The following is a 22,771-nucleotide window of genomic DNA, read 5'->3' as shown; positions in this document are numbered from 1 at the left end:
GGATTGCTGGTTGGACTGGGGAGGCCAGTGCAGGCCACTCGTTGGACCGGGGCCAGCTGTTTTAAAACGATGAGGCGAGCCCAGGCCACCTGCCATGGGGGGAACGAGTCCCCCGGTCAGATTGAGGGGGAGAGAGAGGGTCCGCGGTTGTCCAGTGAGGTCCCCGCTCGGGACACCGGCTGGACTGGTCAGTCAGGCCACCCGCCGCGGGCGCTGGTCAGCCTGAGCCTGACACCCCGCGGGCTGGGGGCGGAGGGAGCCCCGCTCCCGGCTGAGCGCCGGGAGGTCGGCTCCGGGCAGTGGGAGGTCCTGGCCCGGCGCCCGGGTTTGGGGGGATCGAGGGGGGCCGGGCGGGGCGGGGCGGGGCTACCTGGGGCGGGGCCTCCTCGCTCCAGCCCTGCGTCCGCCGAGCCCCAGCCCGGGCCCAGTTGTTTCCTCCACTGCCGCCGCGCCCGCAGCCGCTGCCGCCCGCCACCTTGAACATGGAGCCCCCGGACGCCCGGGCCGGGGCGCGCGGGGCCCCGCGGCTGCTGGTGTTCGCGCTCCTGCTGGGGGCGCACCCAGGTATGGCTCGGGCTGAGAGCAGGGGGCGGCCCCTGGGGGCCCCCGGGAAGGGAAGAGGGGAGGGGCTTTCACCGACCCAGGAAGCCTAACCTGGGGACCCCAGGGAGGAGGGATATGGGAGCATGGGGTGCCCCTCCCAGTGAAGAGACCTGGGGACAGCCAGGCAGAGGGGCTGGGGATCCACTGCAGTGGGTTAGAGGCGACCTGAGAAGTCGCGGGACCCAGGAGCGCGGGCTCTCCGCTCCCTCCCCTACTCAGACCCTGGGATCTGCCCCCAGAGGTCCAGGCTTTCAGTGGCTGGAGCTTTCCCCGGCACAGAAGAGACCAAAACAGATCTCCCCGCTCAAAAGTTGTCAAGTTTTGAGAGGGTCAGGGACGCTGTGGCTAGAAACCAACAAGTCACATGCATTTGAGGGTTCTCCCCCATGTAGATTCAGAGCCCAGACTCAAAAGGACCCGCCTGCCCCGCCTCCACCTCCATGGGAAAGGGCTGGGGCACCAGCCGTGACAGCGGAACCAAGTGTTTCCAAATGACAGTGCCCCCTTCCCGGAGGCCCCAGATGATAAATCCACACACCTGCATGGTGGTGGGAGGAGGGGAGAAGGCCCTGAGAGGCTGGCAACAGAGGGACAGAGAGATGAGAGAACTGGCGGAGGGAGAGAGCTCTTCGTCTGCCCTTGCTGTCTGCCGCTCAGCCCCAGCCCAGGGCACCAGCTTGCTCCCACCTCCCTCCCAGGCGGCAGGCCTGAGCCACAGGTGGGTGCCTGGGAATCCAGGCCCCTGGCACAAGCATGGCAAATAGTGGGTCCCCAGGGGCAGAGCTGGGCCAGGCTGGGCGGGGAAGGGAACGGAGGTTCTAAGAACTGAGAGCTCAGGCCAGGATGCCAGCCCAGAGAGTGAAAGAGCTTGCTTTCCCGATGCGAGCAGCTCTATCTGCCAGGATCCTGGGACAGGAGTGCCGGCCCTCAGCTCCCTTCTCCCTGGGGACCCAGGATCCGGGGCCTCAACCCTATACTGTTGTGAGGTGACACACTGCTCTATCAAAGAGTCAGAGGGGCCAAGGAGCGGGTAGGGGGCTCGGGCAGGTCTGAGCCAGCCGGTCCCTCCCACATTCCTGAAACCTGCCCAGCCCTGTCCCCCTCACCGCGCCCACACACCCACCCTGCCTCGGCTCCGGCCCAGCCCCAGCCTCCCACCCCTGAGGGAGAGGGCCAGGGGCAGGGCCGGGCCACATGGAGACTGAGAGAGACACAGAGACCGGGAAACTAAGAGATGGAGACCCAGGGTGAGGGACACACATGCAGAGGCGGAGGCTAAGATGAGAGAGAGATGGTTATCCCACATCACTGTGCCAAGCCCTATGCAAAGTGCTGGAGGCAAAGGAATGAGCCCACCCAGCCCTGCCCTTGAGGGGCGTTTGGTCTAGTGAGAAAAGCAAGGACAGACACGATTTGAGCCCAAGAGGATTGAATGGAGGCCACTGGGGCCCTGGGTGGCCCAGGGGAGGAGCGCTTAGTTCTGCAGGTGAAGGGCGAGATGGAGAGAAATGCTGATGGGATCTGAAGCTCAGAGGCGCAGAGATGAGAGATGAAGGGAGAGAGGAGCTGGGTCCTGGGGGAGGAGGGGCTGGGGGCTTGGATCCTTGGGCTGAGGGAGGAGGGGTTGGGGACCTGGATCCTGGGGCTGAGGGAGGAGGGGCTGGGGACCTGGACTCCTGGGGCTGAGGGAGGAGGGGCCAGGGGCCTGGATCCTGGGTCTGAGGGAGGAGGGGTTGGGGACCTGGACTCCTGGGTCTGAGGGAGGAGGGGCTGGGGGCTTGGATCCTGGGGCTGAGGGAGGAGGGCCTGGGGGCCTGGACTCCTGGGTCTGAGGGAGGAGGGGCCAGGGGCCTGGATCCTGGGGCTGAGGGAGGAGGGGTTGGGGACCTGGACTCCTGGGTCTGAGGGAGGAGGGGCCGGGGGCCTGGATCCTGGGGCTGAGGGAGGAGGGGTTGGGGACCTGGATCCTGGGGCTGAGGGGGGAGGGGCTGGGGGTCTGGATCCTGGGGCTGAGGGAGGAGGGCCTGGGGACCTGGACTCCTGGGTCTGAGGGAGGAGGGGCCGGGGGCCTGGATCCTGGGGCTGAGGGAGGAGGGGTTGGGGACCTGGACTCCTGGGTCTGAGGGAGGAGGGGCCGGGGGCCTGGATCCTCGGGCTGAGGGAGGAGGGGTTGGGGATCTGGACTCCTGGGTCTGAGGGAGGAGGGGCCGGGGGCCTGGATCCTGGGGCTGAGGGAGGAGGGGTTGGGGACCTGGACTCCTGGGTCTGAGGGAGGAGGGGCCGGGGGCCTGGATCCTGGGTCTGAGGGAGGAGGGGTTGGGGGCCTGGACTCCTGGGTCCTGGGGGAGGAGTGTCTGGAAGACTGCCTACTGGTGGTGGTGGGAGAGAGCTCAGTCGCCCTCCCGCAGGTGCCAAGGCTGAGGTGCGCCTGTCTGTGCCCCCTCTGGTGGAGGTGATGAGGGGGGAGCCTGTCACTCTGGACTGCACCCCTTTGGGGGCCCATGACCATTTCGTGCTGGAATGGTTCCTGGTGAGTGCTGCTGGCTGGGGGCCAGGGGATGCCAGAGGGGGGCCTGAGGGTCAGGGCGCAGTGGGGCTGCAGACGTTCATTCCCTCATCAGAGCCCAAAGGCCCCTAGAAGCTCCACCAAGCTGCCTTTCCATTTTACAGGTGGGGAAATGGAGGCCCAGCAAGGGGAAGGCCCTCTCCAGGGTCCCCTGATGTGTGGGCACAGCCGAGGCTAGAATGAAGAAGTCTCCCTTCAGAGCGCTGGCTCTTGAGAGAGGACATTTAGAGGCAGACACCCAGAAAGCAAGAGCCTGGGGGGTGGAACTAAAGAGAAAAAGAAAAGAATGGGGAGAGACAGGGAGGGAGAGGGAGACAGGTGGGAACAGAGTGAGATGGAGAAAGAGGGAACCAGAGAGAGGAAAATGTGACAACAGACAGGGAGCGGGGGGGGAGGGGTGGAGAGAGGGACAGAGGGACCAGAGAGAGAGAGAGAACGTGAGACAGAGACCCATGGAGCAGCAGAAAGAAAGGGACATCGAGGAGGGAGGGCCGGGCTGGCAGGCAGCCCCCAGCTGAGGCGCTCCCCCGCCCACAGGCCGACCGCTCTGGGGTCCGCCACCGCCTGGCCTCGGCCGAGCTGCATGGCACTGAGCTCCAGGACAAGGTGCACGACTCCCGGGGCCGCAGCCCCCCATACCAGCTGGACTCCCGGGGGCGTCTGGTGCTGGCCGAGGCCCAGGTGGGCGACGAGCGGGACTACGTGTGCTTGGTGAGGGCGGGGGCAGCGGGCACTGCCGAGGCCACCGCGAGGCTCAATGTGTTCGGTGAGTGTCTGGGGCGCCCCCCGCGAGCCGCCCTGGGAAGGGGCAGGCCGGTGAGAACCCCGGGAAGGGGCTCCTGACAGTAACATCTCTCCTGTAGCGAAACCAGAGGCCACCGAGGTCTCCCCCAACAGAGGGACACTGTCTGTGATGGAGGATTTCGCCCAGGAGGTACCTCGGGCCACACCTTGATTCTAGGGTTCTGGGGGCGGAGGCGGCTGGGGACCTGGACTCCTGCATCCTAAGGTCAGGAGGGGCTGGAGGCTTGGGCTTCCACGTCTGAGGAGTAGGGTGCTGGGAGCTGGACTCCTGCGTCTGGCTGGGGAGAAACCCTAAGGGAGGCGGACCCAGACTTCAGGGTCCTGGCTCCGAGCCCAGTGCCGGCCTGTGTCTGCCCCAGATAGCCACCTGCAACAGTCGCAATGGGAACCCGGCCCCGCAGATCACGTGGTACCGGAACGGGCAGCGCCTGGAGGTGCCCATGGAGGTGAACTCCGGTGAGCACGCGGGAGCCCAGCTAGACTCCCCGGGGGGCTGCGGCTGCGGCGGGGGCCGGGGCCGGGCTGGCTGACCGCCTCGTCCTTCCCGCTCTCCCAGAGGGCTATATGACCAGCCGCACCGTCCGGGAGGCCTCGGGCCTGCTGTCTCTCACCAGCACCCTCTACCTGCGGCTGCACAAGGCCGACCGGGATGCCAGCTTCCACTGCTCCGTGCACTACCGGCTGCCCACGGGCCGGCACGGCCGCCTGGACAGCCCTTCCTTCCGCCTCACCCTGCACTGTGAGTCCCCGCCGGCCTCCGACCGCCCTGACCTTGGACTCTACACATCCCTGTGGCCTGACCCTCCAGGCTGACCCACAACCTGCCACTCCCCTCTGGCCTTCCACTCCCTTCGCTCGCGCTGCAGTCTGTACTGGCTTCTGGCCTTTGATCTCTGAGCTCAAATGGTAGCACGAGCCCCACCCTGACTTCTGACGCCACCCCCCCATAGCACCCTGAACCCCACGGAGTTTCATGACTAAACGTTGTGCCCCGTCCTTTCACACCACATTGGGTCCCCTGAATCTCACACTGACCTGTCACTCACACCGACCTCTGACCCTTGACCTGTTCTCTCAGCCTATCTCAACCTCTGACCTTGGGTCCCTGATCTCAGAGTAAGTGCGAACCTGAGCCTTGAAAGATAGAACCTCTAACCTTTCACTGACCTCTTTCCCTTAATCCAGCCCTGCCTTTTGCCGTTGACCCTGATCGTGAGTCTGCCCTTTGCCTTAGATCCCACGGAGCACGTGCAGTTCTGGTCGGGCAGCCCGTCCACTACTGCAGGCTGGGTTCGCGAGGGTGACTCTGTCCAGCTGTTCTGCCGGGGGGATGGCAGCCCCAACCCGGAGTACACGTTTTTCCGCCTTCAGGTAACTCACCCCATCATTCCCTTGGAGCCGCCAACCTCTGACCCCTGCACCATATTCACCTGCACCCACTTCCGACCTTTCACCTTGGTGGTCCCTGGCTTAGCAAGGCACCTGACCGGTGTGACCCAGGAGCTATCAGGACCTCTGACCTCTGATTTGAGAGAGTCCTGACTCACCGTGATGCCTGACTTGGATGACCCCTGACCTAGCATGACCCTGCCAGCCTAAGGCATCTCCTGAACCAGGTTCCTCATTCCTGGTCCCCCAGGACAAGCAGGAGGATGTGCTGAAAACAAATCTCGAGGGGAACTTGACCCTGGAAGGGGTGCAGCGGAGCCAGAGCGGGACCTACGGCTGCAGGGTAGAGGACTACGACGCCGCCGAGGACGCGGAGCTCTCCAAAACCCTGGAGCTGCACGTGGCCTGTGAGAGTCCCGGGAGAGCGGGGAGGGGGGTGCCTGGCACCAGCCGCCTCCTCATCCTCACCGCCCCGCAGCCTGCCTCCAGCCCTTTCTATGGTCCCTGCCCTGCTCCGGATGCCCCAGGCCCCTCCAGTCTCCCACACAAGGCAGCCCGAGAGCCCTTTCCAAAGCACAAAAACCTGACCTTCCTCTGCTTGGAACCTGCCATGGCTCGCCAGTGCTCTCGGGAGAAAATCCACGTGCCTCGCCATGGCCTTCAAGGCCCACCTGGCTGGCCTCGCCTTCGGCGAACCCTTCTCCCGGCCAAGGCATTCTCCCCATCACACCACAAGCTCCTCTCCTCTTTCCTGCGATAACTCCCCATCCTCTCTACCATCCATTCCTGATCAATCTCATGGGTCCCAGTCTTCTAAGAAGCCTTCTCTGTCCACCTGCACCCAAGCCCTGTGTGAAGGCTCTGTCCCTCCTCGACGCTCCTTCCACCTCCCTTCCTGGGGCTAGACCCTGTGCCAGATGTTGGGGACACCTCTGTGAACAAGACAGCCCAGTTCCTGCCACCACAGAGCTCCAGGTCCGGTAGGGGAGACAGATGGTGAACGCTGAACAAGACACTTTGAGTAGCGATCCTGCATCTACTGGGACTAACACAGAGGGATGGGATAAGGAATTGCCTGGCGAGCGGGGATTATTTTACATTGGGGGTGTTGGAGGCTGCATCCCTAGGAAGCAGATTCTGACTGCAGGCAGGAAATTTATGGGGAGTGCCTTGGGATCCACACCTATTGGGGGGTGGGGAGGGGAAGGAAGCAGGATTGGGCAGGGGGGGAAGTTGGGCTTCAGTCTAAGGAAGTCCTCGGTCGGCCCCACAGGGCACTTGGAGGCTGGGATATCCCCAGTTAGGGCGTGGGGGCCGGGCCTTTATACGCCCCCACATCAACCCATTATTGGCTGTGGGCTGCCTGGGGGAGGAGGGGACATGACCTTGAACGAGGGGCTCTCTGAGGCTCAGGCAGTTTCCAGAGACGGCTGACAGCTGAGGGCTGACAGCTGACATCTTTGTCAACAGCTGGGGGAACAAATCCTTCAGTGCCAAAGGGGAAGCCTGAGTGTCCACAATAGAGGGTCAGAGAGGCCTCTCTGAGAAGGGGGAATTTGAATAGGAAACCAAAGAATGGAATCAGAAATACAAAGAGCCAGAAAAAGAGCATTCCAAGCCAAGCAAACAGCACATGCAAAGGCCCTGAGGCAGGACCCAACTTGGCATACTGTAGAACAACAGGGAGAGAATAGGGTAGCTGGAGCTCCTGGGATAAGGGGGGAGGGTGGGAGATGAGGTTGAAGCAGTGGGCAGGGTCGACCAGGCAGAGTCTTTTGGCTTCATCAAGAAATGTGGCCTTGATGCCCACGGTACTGGGGAACCACCGCAGGATTTTAAGCAGAGGCAAGGGCTGACCAGGGTGTGTTTTGAAAAGATCCCTCTGGCTGCTCAGCAGAGGATGGACCAGAGAGGATAAGAGTCTTGCCCAGTAGGGAGACCAGTGAGGAGGTGACTGCAGCCATCAAGGCAGTTGGACCCTGGGGTCAGAGATGGAAAGAAGTGAGTAGATCCATTTGGAGGGGCAGAGCAGAGAAATATTTGATAAAAGGATGGGTAGTACAGAGGAGAAGGCCAGGGTGTGGGTGGTAAGTCAGAGAAGGAGCACCTCACACCTCCAAGGTTATCCATTAACCTTGGGCCCAGACATCAGATCTGGAGGCAAGTGGTCGAGGTGGGCATGTATTTTGGAGTTAGACTCCTAGATCTGGGCTCGAGGGCCCGGCTGGGAGAGTGGAGAGTTCATGGCGCTGGGGAGAACTTGGCATTCTCTGCTGACGATTGTCCATTCACGTCTGCACCCCCAACAGCCCTGGAGAGTCCCTAACCGAGTGGGTGAGGGTCCGGGGAAGGTGACAGTCTGTACCCCCCTCCAGACCTGGACCCCCTGGAGCTCAGCACTGGGGAGGAGCTTTCCTTACCCCTGGGCAACAGCACAACCGTGAACTGCTCCGTGCGAGGCCTGCCCACCCCAGCCCTACGCTGGACCAAGGTGAGAGGGAAAGACGTCCCCCCAGCACAAGACCCCCCGCTTCCATCGACCCCTCCCTTCTCTCACGGCCGGCCTGGCCTGCTCTTTCTCTCCCCACCCAGGACTCGGTACCCCTGGGGGACAACCCCACACTCTCCCTCCGCTCCATCACCTTCGATTCCGCCGGCACCTACACGTGTGAGGCCTCCATGCCCACGGTCCCCATCCTTAGTCGCACCCGGAGCTTCAAGTTGCTGGTCCAAGGTTTGGGGGCGGGAGCAGGCTTGAACAGGGGTAGTGTGGGAGAGTGGGGGGCCAGGACCAAACAAGACAGGGGTCCACGGCTGGTCCTTCTCTCTCTCCTCGTTCTCTCTCCCTCTGTCCCCTTCCCCGGGGTGCCTCCCGCTCACCTCCTTCCCACCCCACCACCCCCAGGGCCACCAGAGTTAAGGGCAGAGGAGACTCAGCCCAAGGCAGAGGGCAGCTGGAGGGAAGGAGATGAAGTCAGGCTGATCTGCTACGCACGCGGCTACCCAGAGCCCAAACTCAGCTGGAGCCAGTTGGGCGGCAGCGTAAGGGACCCTCCTCCGCATCCTGAACCCTCTGGGACCCTTCCCAAGTCCCTGCCCCCTCAACGGCCCAAGCACTGTGTCACCCACCCCACGCCCCTCCGCCGACCACTTCCTCTTCACCTCTGCCCTCACCCGAGCCCTTGACCCCGTGAGCCCAGGCCTGACACGAGCCTCCACAGCTAGCAGAGCCAGCCCCCGGAGGCCAGGGCTGGGTGAGCAGCTCCCTGACCCTGAAGGTGACCAGTGCCTTGAGCCGAGATGGCATCTCCTGTGAGGCCTCCAACCCCTACGGGAACGACCGGCACGTCTTCCACTTCGGCACTGGTGAGTAACCACAGTGGTGGGACAGGAGCCGGGTGCGGGGCAGACAGAGCGCTGCTGGCTGACCACCTCCCGCTCCGTCCTGCCCTGCAGTGGCCCCGCAGACCTCCCAGGCTGGAGTTGCGGTCATGGCCGTGGCCGTCAGCGTGGGCGTGCTGCTCTTCGTCGTGGCCGCCTTCTACTGCATGAGACGCAAGGGGCAACCCGGCTGCTGCCGGCGGGGGGAGAAGGGATCTCCGTGAGTGGCCTGCCACCTTGAAATTGACCTCTCGAACCCAACTCTGACCTCACCCCCAACCTCTACCCCAAACCAACCACATCCCCAACTCCAGCTCCGTCGCCAGTAAGGTGCCGTCCCATCTCCAACCTCAGACCTGATCCATGACCATCCCCTCCCCCCTCCTCATCCCCAGCTACAACCCCACCCAACCCATAAGCACCTCCCGACCCACCCCAAGTCCACCTTAACCCCAGTCCCATCCCCAGTCTCATCCCCACCTCTGATCCCAACCCCAACCCATAACTATGCCCAAACCCACCCCAACCCCAGTTTAACCCCATCTGTACCCCAGCCTCCTCTGCCCCAACTCCAACCCCATCTCCAGTCCCAACCCCAAACCCAGCCCATAACCATCACCAAACCCGTCCCCGTCTAACCTCCTCCCCAACCCCAGCCATGTCCCTAACCTCACCCCAAACTCCAGCTTCCTCTCCATCCCCAACCCCTCCCCCAGCCGCATCCTCAACTCCAGCCGGTACCCAGCACCAAACGCAGCTTCAGCCACATCCGCATCCCCAAGGCCCCCCTGCAAACCCCATCCCATTCCCATTCCTAACTCCAAACCCATCCCCATCTGACCTCATCTCCAAGCGCAGCCACACGGCCACCCTCGGCTCCAGTCCACAGCCATCCCCACACCCATCCTCCAAACCGACCCCAGCGACATCACCAGCTCCAACTCCAACAGCATCTTCGACCGTGGCCTCAGCCTATCCCTAGCCCCAGTGCCACTACCACCTCCTACCCCGTCCCAACCCGTTCCCACCCATCCCCAAGTCCATCCCCATCCAACACACGCTGTGCCCAGCTCCTTCCCCGGCCGTGACCACCTCCGCCATGCTGCCTCCTCCCGGTAGGCCACCTGGGGAACCTGAGCTGAGCCACTCAGGGTCAGAGCGGCCGGAGCAGAAGGGCCTTCTCGTGGGGAGTGCCTCTGGAGGAGCCAGGCATGGGAGCAGGGGCTTTGGAGATGAGGTGCGTGAGGGCCTGGGCACCCTGGTGAGAGGAGAGGGGACTGCCGGGGGTGGAACAGCCTCTATGGGCCCAGGCTGACCCCTCCATCTTCTCCCCAGTGCTGAGCCCGAGGACCTCCCAGAGGCAGTCACTGAACCCGACCTGGAGTTGCAGGCACCAGAAAACCAGCCCTGCTCACGCCTCCGCCTGCCCCCGCCTTCCCGGCCTTCCCTCATCCCTCTCGGGCCCTCCCTTCCTTCCTTTGTAGGCTGGGCAGGGACCACAGCAGCCCTACCGCTGCTGGGAGGGAGGAGACCTTCCTCCAGGGAGTATGACTCTCCCAGGCCCCAGAATAGCTCCTGGACCCAAGCCCAAGGCCTGGCCTGGGACGAGACTCGAGGGTCGGCTGGCCGGGGCTATTTTTACCTCCTGCCTCCACTGCTGGTCCCCCCACCTGACGTCCTGCTGCAGAGTCTGACACTGGATCCCCACCTCACCCCCTGCCCTGCCCTCGCCCCCTCATCTGTGGACACTGGAGTCTGGAATAAATGCTGTCTGTCACGTGGACACCATCCTGTGGCCAGAGCCTCCTCTGGGGGATGAAAGGGGAAAGAGGCGCAGGTGATTCTCCCCTCCCCCCTGGCCCTCCCGCCCCCTTGCTGGACCTCGGGGGAATCTGATGTCATGGAGAAAGAAATGAGAGAGAGAGAGAGAGAGAAAGAGGTGACTCAGCTGGATGAGGGTGGAAGAGAGAGGTGCTGGGGGTCCATCCAGAGGGAGCTGAGCCTGGCCCCTGAGGACCAGTGCCTATTTGCGGGGCGGGGTGCTGCCCCCTTAAGTAAAAGTCCCCAGTCTCTCTTGCCAGAGACCCAGGGGAATTGAAGCTTCCAGAGGAAAAGCTCTCTGAGCCGTAGAGTGGATGGAATTAGGGATTTAGCTGTCTACTCTGAGGGTGGCCTGGTGCCTGCAGCTGAGGACTCCCTGGGGGAGGAGGGGTGACTTGGAGGAACCCCAGTGAAGGGGCCTGGGGCAGGGAGAAGAGAGGGTAGAAACGGCAAGGCCAGCTAGAGAGACTTACTGAGGCAGAGGAAGAGGGATTTGAAAGGAGGATGGAGAGGCTTAAGGGGAGGTAGAGGGATGGACTGGGGCAGCTCAGAGAAGAGAGAGAGCCATTGAGTCAGACAGACAGAGATTTGGGGAGAGAGGCAAAGACAGACAAATACAGGCATACCTTGGACCTATTTCCAGTGCAGTTCCAGACCACGGCAATAAAGCGAATATCACAAGAAAGCAAGTCACATGAATTTTTTGGTTTTCCAGTGCATGTAAGTTATGTTTGCATTATACTGTAGCCTAGGAAGTGTGCAATAGTGTTATGCCGAAAAAAACAACGTGGGACTTCCCTGGTGACGCAGTGGTTAAGAATCCACCTGCCAATGCAGGGGACACGGGTTCGAGCCCTGGTCAGGGAAGATCCCACATGCCGCGGAGCAACTAAATCCGCAAGCCACAACTACTGAGCCTGAGCTCTAGAGCCTGCGAGCCACAACTACTGAGCCCGTGTGCCACAACTACTGAAGCCCGCGTGCCTAGAGCCCCTGCTCTGCAACAAGAGAAGCGACCGCAATGAGAAGCCCACGCACCACAACGAAGAGCAGCCCCCGCTCACCGCAACTAGAGAAAGCCCGCGTGCAGCAACGAAGACCCAATGCAGCCAAAATAAATAAATTTATTTAAAAAACCAAAAAAAAAAAAAAATGTACATACCTTAACTAAAAAACACATTCTTGTTAAAAACGCTAATCATCATCTGAGGCTTCAGTGAGTCATAGCGGTCGCATCAAAGATCACTGATCACAGATCATCATAACAAATAGAATAACAAGGAGAAAGTTTGAAATATGGCAAGAATTATCAACAGAGACACAAAGCGAGCAAAGGCTGTTGGAAAAATGGCACCAATAGACTCCCTCGACACAGGGTCGCCACGAACCTGCAGTTTGTAAAAAATGCAGTATCTGGGAAGCGCAATAAAGCAAAGTGCCCCAAAGAGAGGTAGGCCTGTAGAGACAAAGACAGAAACACAGAAAGAACTGGGATTCAGAGAGATCGTTCCAGTTAGAAAGGAAGAGAAAAAATGTTTGAAAGGAGCAGCTCTGAAGCAGTGGGAGGGGGCTGGGGGGGGCGGACATGTGTGACTTTGGGCAAGTGACTTCACCTCCCTGAGTCCATCAGATGGAGATAAATCACACTTGGGCCGTGGATGGCCACGGTGAGGAGTGGGAACAGCCATCCCTGTGCAATGCATGCTGGGAGGTCTCTGCAGGTGACCCCACCCCCTGTCATCAGTTTACTCAGCCACAAAATGGACCAAGTGAGATCTGTGGTCGTGCGAAGTTGGAGCCATGCGAAGTTGATGCTATGGGAGCCTCCTTGTAGGGAACTGAGCAGATGCCCAGAGGCCCCAGGGCAGAAGAGCTCACAGTGGCCGAATAAAGGTGCTCAAATCCCATGGTTTATTGAATCAGATTAAAACAAACCTGAGAAGCAAGAGAGTTGGGGTGCAAGCAATCAAAGGGCCCCCTACCTGACCTCTGGTGTCCATGTGGCTCTCTTGTCCTTTCACTGTAGTGTGGTCTCCATGCCCAGAGTCGAGGAGGAGCCAGGAGGTTCTGCACCCAGAAGATTCCAGGGCCACATGGGGGCAAATGCGCTCGGCCACCCCTGCAGCTGGAGGAGAATGTGCTTGGTGGCCACGGCTTTTACCTGCATGATATACGAGGGCACAGGACTCACCAAGCAGAGCGAGAGTCACCAGCAAGAAATACCTTAAGGACTCGCAGATACTTGGGGCTTACTCGATCTTTCCATCCTTCCCCTCTACGTTCAGCTCACTTTTTTTTTTAATCGAAGTATAGTTGATTTACAATGTTGTGTTAGTTTCTGATGTACAGCAAAGTGATTCAGTTATACATATATATACATTCTGTTTCATATTCTTTTCCACTATGATTTATCACAGGATACTGAATAGAGTTCCCTTGGACCTTGTTGTTTATCCATTCTATATGCAATAGTTTGCGTCTGCTAATCCCAAACTCCCAATCCATCCCTTCCTCCCCAACTGAATATTCTTTAAAAAAAAAAAAAAAAAAAAAATACAGCAGGGCTTCCCTGGTGGTGCAGTGGTTAAGAATCCGCCCGCCAATGCGGGGGACATGGGTTCGAGCCCTGGTCTGGGACGATCCCACATGCCACGGAGCAACTAAGCCTGTGTGCCACAACTACTGAGCCTGCGCTCTAGAGCCCACAAGCCACAACTACTGAGCGCACGTGCTGCAACTACTGAAGCCCGTGTGCCCAGAGCCCATGCTCCACAACAAGAGAAGCCACCACAACGAGAAGCCCGTGCACCGCAACGAAGAGTAGCCCCCGCTCACTGCAACTAGAGAAAGCCCTCCTGTAGCAACGAAGACCCAATGCAGCCAAAAATAAATAAATAAAATAAGTAAATAAAAAAAAAAATACAGCAGACACACATAAAAATCATAGGGTGGTTGGGAGAATTTGATAACTGTGGAAAGTGTTTGGTACAAAGCCTTGCACAGAGCATGTGTTCAGTATGTGTTTATTATTATTATTGTTATTATTATTATCATCATCATCATTCATGGAAAATGGAGGGACAGAAAGAAAAGCAAGGAAGGGACCAGGTGGAGAGAGGTACCACTCTAAGGGCAGATATTGGTGAAGGGGGATTTGGGGAGCTGGAGGGGGAGTGAACAGACGGCTGGGGGAGGGGAGAGAGGGGACCCCAGGGAGGAAGGGGTGCTCCGCCCAGCACCTGGTCCCCGAGTTAATGAGGGGAGGGTCCTGGCCTGCCTCCCAGTAGGGCATACATTGCATAAGATCCCTCATCTGCATGGCATCCCAGGCTATTTGCATACAGATGGTAGCCTGCGCCCTCCTCAGTCTGACCCCTCCTCCCACCTTGGCCAAGGGTCTGGGGGAAGGGGAGAGGGGGAGGAATGAACCACCAGGATCTGGGGCTCCAGGAAGTAAAGGCAAATTTGGAGTAGACTCCCCTTGCTCCTCAACTTTCTGTGGCTCCCTATTGCTTTCCGGAGCATAAGCCACCCTTCACCTGGCGTTCAGGACCTGCTAAGATGTTGCCCCTCACACACCCACTGCTCCCTCTCTCACACCTTGTGCCTTTGTGACTTTACTATTCCTCCCACCTGGAACATCCTTCCTCGTTTTCTCCAGCTGTAACAAGGCTTGCCTGTCCTTCAAAGCCAGAACATCTTGAAGAATTCTGACAAGTTTTCACTCCCCGTTCCTTGTCCTTGGAACTTTACTGGAATTTTTGCCACCTCTGGACTCGTACAGATTTTATTAGTAAAGATATGCTTCGTTGCAAATGACAAAAAACTGAAGCCAAAAAGTTGTGTAAGTGAAAAGGGAAAATTATTCACTCATATAACCAGGAAGATCAAAGGCAAGGGCTGGCTACCTTCAGGCATAGCTGGATCCAGGGCCTCAAATAGTCTCATCAGAATACTGTCCTTTTCTTTTTTTTTATAAAGGAGTTTTATCCTTTTTTTTTTTTTTTTAATTTATTTTTGTCTGCATTGGGTCTTCGTTGCTGCAAACAGGGGCTCCTCTTCGTGGTGGTGCACGGGCTTCTCATTGCCGTGGCTTCTCTTGTTGTGGAGCATGGGATCTAGGCACGTGGGCTTCAGTAGTTGTGGCACAGGGGCTCAGTAGCTGTGGCACACGGGCTTGGTTGCTCCACGGCATGTGGGATCTTCCCGGAACAGGGCTCAAACCCGTGTCCCCTGCATTGGCAGGTGGATTCTTAACCACTGCGCCCCCAGGGAAGCCCAGAAAGCTGTCGTTTTCCATTTCTCAGCTCTGCTGTCCTCCATGCACCGGCAGAGTCTTTTGTCTCTGGAGGCACCCATAGTACCAGATTTCTACCCTACAAGTTTAGCAACCCCCATCAAAAGAGGGTGTCCCTTTCCTATTAGTTCAAGCAGAAGTCTCAGGGCTAATTCTTATTGGTCAGGAATGGGCCCCACCCCCAACCCTGAACCAATCCTTGTGGCCAGGGGATAGAATGCTCTGATTGGCCAGGACTGGCCAGGTTCTCTCTGAACCATAAGGGCTTAGTATGGAAGAGGTTACTGGGCAGGTAAAATACTTGGCATCAACTCTCCAGCTCCATCAGGAAGCCTTTGGCCCTGTGCCCCTACCTCCTGGTGGTTATGGCTCTTCAGTGAACTGTCACCTCTGAGACTCCTTGACACTGGAAATCAACTCCCAAGGTATGAGACCCACCCAGTCATTTGTCAACAAACACACACGGCAGTGCTCAACCTTATCCATGTCCCCTTAATCATGTGACTGGGGGCATGAAACTCTAGCCTACCACCCTCCTGGGCCTTCCCTCCCGGGCTCATCCCAGCTCACAAAGAATAGCCAGGAGACAGCTGAGCACACTCCTTGACAGATCAGGAGAAGAATAGGTGCTAAGGGGGGCTTCCTGGAAGAAGTCTCCCTGGGGACTGGTTATTTTATTCAAGGGAGAAATGGGGGAGGAGAGAGAATTTTACAAAGCAAGTTAGTAGCAAAGATGGCACTAACCGGAGAGATCCTGGCCTTAGTCTGGCCCCAGATTGGGGAGAGGACAGAGAGTTCTAGAGAGAATTTATTATGTACCTACAGTAGTTCTCCCCTATTTGTGGAGGGTATGTTCCAAGACCCCCAGTGGAAACGTAGATTGTACTGAACCCTACATATACAATGTTTTTTCCTATACATACATCCCTATGACAAACTTTAATTTATAAATGAGGCACAGTAAGAGAATATCTGAATTACCAGCATCTTTTTTTTTTTTTTTTTTGGTCATGCCGTGTGGCATGAGAAATCTTATTTCTCCCACCAGGGATCGAACCCGTGCCCTCTGCAGTGGAAGCATGGAGTCTTAACCACTGGACCACCAGGGAAGTCCCCAGCATTGCTATTCTTGTGTTTTGGGGCCATTGTTAAGTAAAATAGGGTTACTTGGACATAAGCACTGTGATACCGCCGCAGTCGATCTGATAGATCTGATAACAGAGACGGCTACTAAGTGACTCACAGGCAGGTAGTGTATAAGTGAGGATATGCTGGACAAAGGGGTGATTTACGTCTAGGGCTCGAGACTTCATCACACTACAGAATGATTTAAAACCGATGAAGTGGGCTTCCCTGGTGGCGCAGCGGTTAAGAATCTGCCTGCCAGTGCAGGGGACACAGGTTCAAGCCCTGGTCCGGGAAGGTCCCACATGCCGCGGAGCAACTAAGCCCGTGCGCCACAACTACTGAGCCTGCGCTCCAGAGCCCGTGCTCCGCAACAAGAGAAGCCACAGCAATGAAGAGTAGTCCCCGCTCTCTGCAACTAGAGAAAGCCCGCCTGCAGCAATAAAGACCCAACGCAGCCAAAAATAAATAAAAATAAAATAAATAAATTTTAAAAACAAAACAAACAAAAACCGATGAAGTTTTATTTCTGGAATTTTCCATTTGATATTTTCAGACTGGTTGACTGTGGGGTAATTGAAACCGCAGATAAGAGGGGACTACTGTATTTGTCCAGCTGGCTTCACACCAGGCTAATGTCGAGTCTGAGAAACACCTTATGGGGAGCTCCCAGCCTGCTACTTCCTTGCTGGGTAGCGTGGGGCAAATGATCACTCTGTGTTCTGTGTACTTTTCACTGAAATGGGGATCATAAGTGTCCCCTTCACGGGATCCTTGTGCGGAATTAACTGACAAGTAGCAAACCCTTTGACTTTGGGTCCAGTCACTTCATCTCTCTTTGTGCCTCAGTTTCCTCATCACACAGGGTGCTGTGGGGGTTATTTGAGATAATACTTGTAGCGCACTTGGATCAGTGCCTGGCACATAGGAAGTGCTAAATACATTTATTAATAGTATTTTTACCAAGACGTGAATGCCAGTCAGTAAGATTCTCCACCATGTAAGATCTTGCCCTTCTGGAGAGAAAAACTCAGGTGCATGTCAGGTGGGAAGGGAGGACAAGTCTATGGGGGTCCTCTTGGTAGGGCAAGAAGCTCCCAAACATCTGCCCCAGCTGATCAGCTCCTTTTCAGAGGAACTGGAACGGAGGGATTTCAGGCGCTCGGTGGCATCCCCTCCCTCGGCCTCCTGTTTCCCGCCCTCGTCCCTACACGCTGGGCGGCCTCACCAGCTCCCCCGGGCAGTCCAAGGAATGTGAAGAGGTAGGTGGGGGTGGGGAGGAGCGGGAGCCGCCGGGGAGAGACAAAGGGGCCGAGTCAGAGCCAGAGACACAAAGACGCGAGAAGGCTGGGAAGACAGAAGTGGGACAAGGACACGGGGAGGGACCAGCGGAGTCTGGAGGCCCGATCCTAGCCCAGCCCCGCAGGGCCAGCGGAGCGCCGGGGGTGGTCTGTGCTGCCCCCTGGCGGAAGGCTGCGGTAAGGAGACGGTGCGGACCAGATGCAGGAGAGGACTGGGGAATGCAGGGAGCGAGAGAGGTCAAGAGAGACGCAGAGAGAAACAAGAGATACCGAAAGAGACACAGAAACCCACAGAGAGACAGAGGGACAGAGAAAGACAGAGATAGAAACATACAGAGAGACACAGACGCAGAGAGAGACACAGATGCAGGGAGCGAGAGAGACAGAAACACAGACCGAGAACAAAGTCAAAGGGATGGAAAGAGACAAGGAACCAAGTGACACAAACACAGTGAGTGATAGAAAAAGACACCAGGAAGAAAGAGACCAGAAACACTAAGAGACACGGAAACGTGAAGACTGAAAGACCCAGAGATAAACACAGGGACGGAAAAAGAGAGGCAAAGATAGACACAAAAACAGAGACACCAAAAGAGACAGAGAGAAATCTAAAAAGAAACGACTCCCAGAGTCGCAGGCAGAGATTGAAAAAGATGAAGATAGGCTGAGATGCGCACGGACCTGAGAGACAGTGGCCCCGGGGCGAGAACTGGGGAAATCTCGAGGCGGGGAAGGGGGTGGGGTCTCAGCGTGGGGGCGGGGCTCCAGAGGGGCGGACCTATGAGAAACCACGTGCCTCACGTGGGTGTGACGAGACGGGCAGGACTAATACTGAAGGGGGTGGGGTTAGGACTTTGGGCGGGACCGAGGCCAGGGTAAACTTAGCTCCTGGGAAGGGGCGGGGCAGACTACCTGGAGAACGAATGGGAGAGGTCGTGCTGGAGGGCGGGGCTTCACGGAGGCGGGACGTTCGGAAGCCCCTAAGCGTGCCCCGTTAGACAGGGGGCGGGGCGCGAGGGCAACCTCTGGTGTAAAGGGGCTCGGCTAGAACACTAAGGGGCGGGGTTTGAACGCTAAGCGAAGGCAAAGATAGAATTCTGGGACAGGGGGGCGGTGATCAAAGAATCCTGGGAGGGGCGGACAGAGAATCCTGGGGAGTAGCGGGTGTAGGTAGAATCCTAGGACAGGGAGGGAGAGGAATGCTGGGGGGCGGGGCGGGCGTGGAATCCCAGGAGGGGGCGGGGTCAGACCAGCATGAGGGGGCGTGGCCCGAGCCTAAGAGCGGCTCGGCGCCCGGGGGAAGAAGGGGGTGGGTCCTGTGACGTCAGCGAGTCCGAAGCCAGAAAGAAGCTGGGGGCTGGGGGGCGCTGAGCCGGGAGAACCGGACCGCGAGAGCAGAGCCGGGAGAGCAGAGCGCGGCGGGAACCAGCCGGGAGCCGAAGCCACTCAGGCACCTGCGCGTCTGCCCAGCCGATTGGCGCACGCAGAGTGGCCCGCAGGCCCCCGCCCGGGCCCAGTCCCTCCCGGGCCCCCCATGGCCCGGGACGCAGCCCTCTCGCCGTCGAAATTGTCGCCGCCGAAGCTGCCGCTACTGCTATTGCTGCTGCTACTGCTCCGGGAAACCGGTGAGAGACCGCAGGCGCCTTCCCGCCGCGCGCGAACCCATCCCCTTCCCTACCCCCAGCAGGAGGGTCGCGATGATGAGGCGAGACCACCCCCCTTTCCTTCTCCCAGAGTTGGGAGTCTGAGGCCCGGGGAGAATTGAGGGCAGGGAGCCAGATGCCGAGGTCCTCGAGAGGGGCGGGGAGCTCGGACTTTGGGTCCCCTAGAGGGCCAAGAGTGATAATTCGGGCGACCTGGGGAAGGGCCTGCGAGCTCCAACCCCGAGCCCGAGAGGGCTAAAGGCTCTGACTCCCGGGCCCCAGAAAAATTAGGGGCTGAGGGCTCTATCTCTTGGGTCCCAGGAAGAATGAAGGCTAAGGGCTCTGTCTACCGGGGTCCTGGTAGAATTGGGGGCAGGAAGGGCTCAAACTTGTGGGTTCCAGATTGTGAGCAGGGGGCTCTGTCTCCTGGGTCCCAGACAGAATTGGGGGGAGGGGAGGGCAAAAGGCCCTGTCTCCTGGGCTCCAGATTTAATTGTGGGCATTGGAATGTCTCCTGAGATTCAGACATAAATGTGGGCAGAAACCCTGACTCTTGGGTTATAGATATAATTAAGGGCCGGAGGCCCTGTCTGGAAGCTGGAGGCTCGGTCGGCTGTGTCCCAGGTAGACTAAGGAGGCCGAGTCCCGCCGGCTGGGACACTTCCCTTTCCTTGCGAGCCGTCGGCGGGGCATCCCTGGGGAAGTTTTCCGGGTTTCACTTTCGCCGAGCCAGGGCAAGGCGGGGGCGGGCGCTCTCCTGACTCCCGGTCCCGGACTCCCGGTTTCGGGACCTTATCTTTCCTCTAGTCGCGCCTTTGTCCTAGGAGCCGCAGCGGGAGGTGGACGCGAAGAGACGCCGCCCTAATCCGCTGTCTTTCCCTCTGCTCGGCCCACTCCCCACCTCCCGTTCCCCCTACCTCCCCTAGGGGAGGGGTGCAGCCCCGGGAGAGGGAGGGGATGGGAGGAAACAGGTGAAGGAGGCTCTGGCCCCGCCCCTTTGCAGGTGACCCGGCTGTTTATTCCCAGCTAGAAACTCAGGATACTGGAGTTTCCCAAAGGTTTGCCAGAAACTACGGAGGGAGCTTGCGGGACCCCTGGTCTTTTTTTCCCAGCATGTGTCTGAATTGTCTCCCAGCTTTGACCCAGAAGTGTGTACTGACTCTTCCATCGCCTGCCTCTCCCTCTGTGTCAGAGATAGGGAGATAAAGTCAGAACCTGCCACCTCTGTGAGAATGCTCAGAATCCACCCGACCTTGTGCCAGACATTGACTTGGTGCATGACCTCATGGAAGGCTCTTGATCACCCTGGGAGACAGGTCCAGTTCCTGTTCCCATTTTGCAGATGAGGAAACAGAGGCTTAGAAAGGGCAAGCCACTCTCCCAGGGTCCACAGCCAGTCTGCAGACTTCAGAGCCTTTCTTGGCTCTGCCCCACCTGGTGGGCTCCAGAAAGTGCCTCTGAGCCTCCATTTCCTCCTTTGGAAAACTGAGATAATTCCTTCCCTGCGGGGCCATTGGTGGAATTTAGAGGTCCCACTGGTCCCCGGGGGGAAGCTCTTAGCACCTGAGGAGGAGGTCTTCCCCTTTCCTGACCCTCCATCCTTGTGCCTTTGCTCTCTGCTTTCCTCTCTGCATCTCTCCTTCCCACCCTCCCTCCCTTTCTCCCTCCCTCTCTTTCTCTCTCTCCCTCCCCTCCTTCCCTCACTTTCTCTCCCCGCTTCCTCTCTCCATTTCTCACCCTCTCCCTCTGCTCCTCTGGCTCTCTAATCTCTCTCCAAGCTTTTTCTCTCCTCCTTTCTTGGCCTCTCTCTCTCCTTTCCATCCATCTCTGTTCCCCTGTCCCTGGCTCCTCTGCCTTCCCCCTCCTTGGCCTCCACGGAATGAGGGTGCAGCACCTGGGCTTCCTGCTGTGGCGCCCCTCCCCGGTCCTCCCAGCTTTCACTGCTCAGCCATGTCAGCCAGGCAGCCCCACGGTAGCGGAGGGGGATGGGAGGAGAGGGGCCTGCCCGCCTGCTGTCTCTTCTTGTTAGGGAAGGGGGACTGGACAGGGGAGAAGTAAGGGTGGGTCTGCTCACATCCTAGGGGGAGGAGAGGGGAGAGAGGGATACAGGGAATGGCTGGAGATACAGGGATGGGGACAGAAGCCAATAGAGGGAGGGCATCAGAAACAAATTTAGGGATGGGGTCAGAGACACTTACAGGAATGGAACCGAGGGATGGGGGAATGAAATACAGCCACAGGGATGGGGCAGTGTGGGAGGGGGAGCGGGTCGGGGGGAAGGAGCTGGAAGGACGTCTGGATAAAGGCAGGAACAGCATAAAGAGAGAGACAGAGGTTTGGTGAGAGGCAAGGGGCCCAAAAGACCCCAGCCAGTCAGTGACAGCGATGCCATGACCCAGGGAGGTCGGGGCACAGGCGAGCCTCAAGGCCAGCAGTGTGTGGGGGCCACGGGGAGTGGTGGACACGGGAGGGACAGGGAGTTGGGCACTCTGGCCAGCTCCCCCGCTTCTGCCAGGGATGCTGTTACATTTTTAATGTCCCGGTGATGCTGAGAAATGGAGCAGGAGGGGGAGGAGAAGAGGGGACCCAGTAAGATGGCCCAGCAAAGAGAAAGTATGTCAGAGGTGTGGAGAGACATGCAGAGATGGGGAGACCCAGGAGGCAGAGAGAGCTGAGGGTCAGAGACACCGAGAAATCGCAGCCCTGAGAGATGGAGACCAGAAACCTGGAGAGATTAGGGACCCCAGGAATCGGTGCAGGGAGCCAGATTCCAGAGACTAGGAGACCCAGACCCAGAAAGACCCAGACCTCAGATGTTGGAGATACAGAAGAAAAAGAATATGAGAACAGCTAGGATTTTTTTGGCCTGGTGAAAATGATCTGAAATTGATTGTGGTAATGGAGGAACAAATCTATGAATTTACTAAGAGCCATTGAGCTGGATACTTTATTTTTATTTATTTATTTATTCATTTTTGGCTGCGTTGGGTCTTCGTTGCTGCATGCGGGCTTTCTCTAGTTGTGGTGAGCAGGGGCTACTCTTTGTTGAGGCGTACGGGCTTCTCATTGCGGTGGCTTCTCTTGTTGCAGAGCACGGGCTCTAGGCATGCGGGCTTCAGTAGTTGTGGCACTCGGGCTCAGTAGTTGTGGTTTGCGAGCTCTAGAGCGCAGGCTCAGTAGTTGTGGTGCCCGGGTTTAGTTGCTCCGCGGCATGTGGGATCTTCCTGGACCTGGGCTCGAACCCGTGTCCCCAGCATTGGCAGGCGGATTCTTTTTTTTTTTTTTTTTTATGGCTATGTTGGGTCTTCGTTTCTGTGCAAGGGCTTTCTCTAGTTGTGGCAAGCGGGGGCCACGCTTCATCGCGATGCGCGGGCCTCTCACCATCGCGGCCTCTCTTGTTGCGGAGCACAAGCTCCAGACGCGCAGGCTCAGCAATTGTGGCTCACGGGCCCAGTTGCTCCGCGGCATGTGGGATCTTCCCAGACCAGGACTCGAACCCGTGTCCTCTGCATTGGCAGGCAGATTCTCAACCACTGCGCCACCAGGGAAGCCCAGCAGGCGGATTCTTAACCACTGCGCCACCAGGGAAGTCCCAAGCTGGTCACTTTAAATGGGGGAATCGTATGGTATGGGAATTGTATCCCAATAAAGCAGTTAGAGAGAAAGACAGACAGATAGACACAGAGAGCAGAGACCAGGGACTCCTGGGAGACACAGGGGGGGCAGACTCGGAACCCTAAGAATCAGAGACAGAGACACAAGAGATCAAAGAGACAGGACCTGCAGGAGGAGGAGGCCAGAGTCTCAGAGACAGAAATGTTTTGGTGTAAACTCTACACTG

General features: G+C 58.2%; 2 protein-coding genes across 4 annotated transcripts in view; both read left to right on the top strand.

The window, feature by feature from the left end:
- The first annotated feature begins 403 nt into the window (after positions 1-403).
- BCAM (basal cell adhesion molecule (Lutheran blood group)) lies at positions 404-10,531 on the top strand. The gene is made up of 15 exons (XM_059903626.1): positions 404-564; positions 3,012-3,133; positions 3,707-3,935; positions 4,033-4,103; positions 4,333-4,429; positions 4,530-4,712; positions 5,208-5,344; positions 5,613-5,769; positions 7,738-7,853; positions 7,955-8,096; positions 8,268-8,404; positions 8,584-8,728; positions 8,819-8,963; positions 9,863-9,980; positions 10,079-10,531. The coding sequence occupies exons 1-15, from the start codon at positions 483-485 to the stop codon at positions 10,082-10,084; spliced, it is 1,887 nt and encodes a 628-aa protein (XP_059759609.1). The 5' UTR covers positions 404-482; the 3' UTR covers positions 10,085-10,531.
- An 8,077-nt stretch (positions 10,532-18,608) lies between these two features.
- NECTIN2 (nectin cell adhesion molecule 2) overlaps positions 18,609-22,771 on the top strand; it is a 28,456-nt gene continuing 24,293 nt past the window's right edge. For all 3 annotated transcript variants that reach the window (XM_059904032.1, XM_059904034.1, XM_059904033.1), the window contains exon 1: positions 18,609-18,912. In XM_059904032.1, the coding sequence (XP_059760015.1) occupies positions 18,822-18,912 (91 nt within the window). In that variant the 5' untranslated portion in view covers positions 18,609-18,821. The remainder of the gene's footprint in view (positions 18,913-22,771) is intronic.

Source organism: Balaenoptera ricei, chromosome 19 (assembly GCF_028023285.1).
Source record: "Balaenoptera ricei isolate mBalRic1 chromosome 19, mBalRic1.hap2, whole genome shotgun sequence".
NCBI lineage: Eukaryota > Metazoa > Chordata > Mammalia > Artiodactyla > Balaenopteridae > Balaenoptera > Balaenoptera ricei.
Note: the sequence above shows the minus strand (reverse complement) of the source record. Positions and strands in the feature narration are given on the sequence as shown.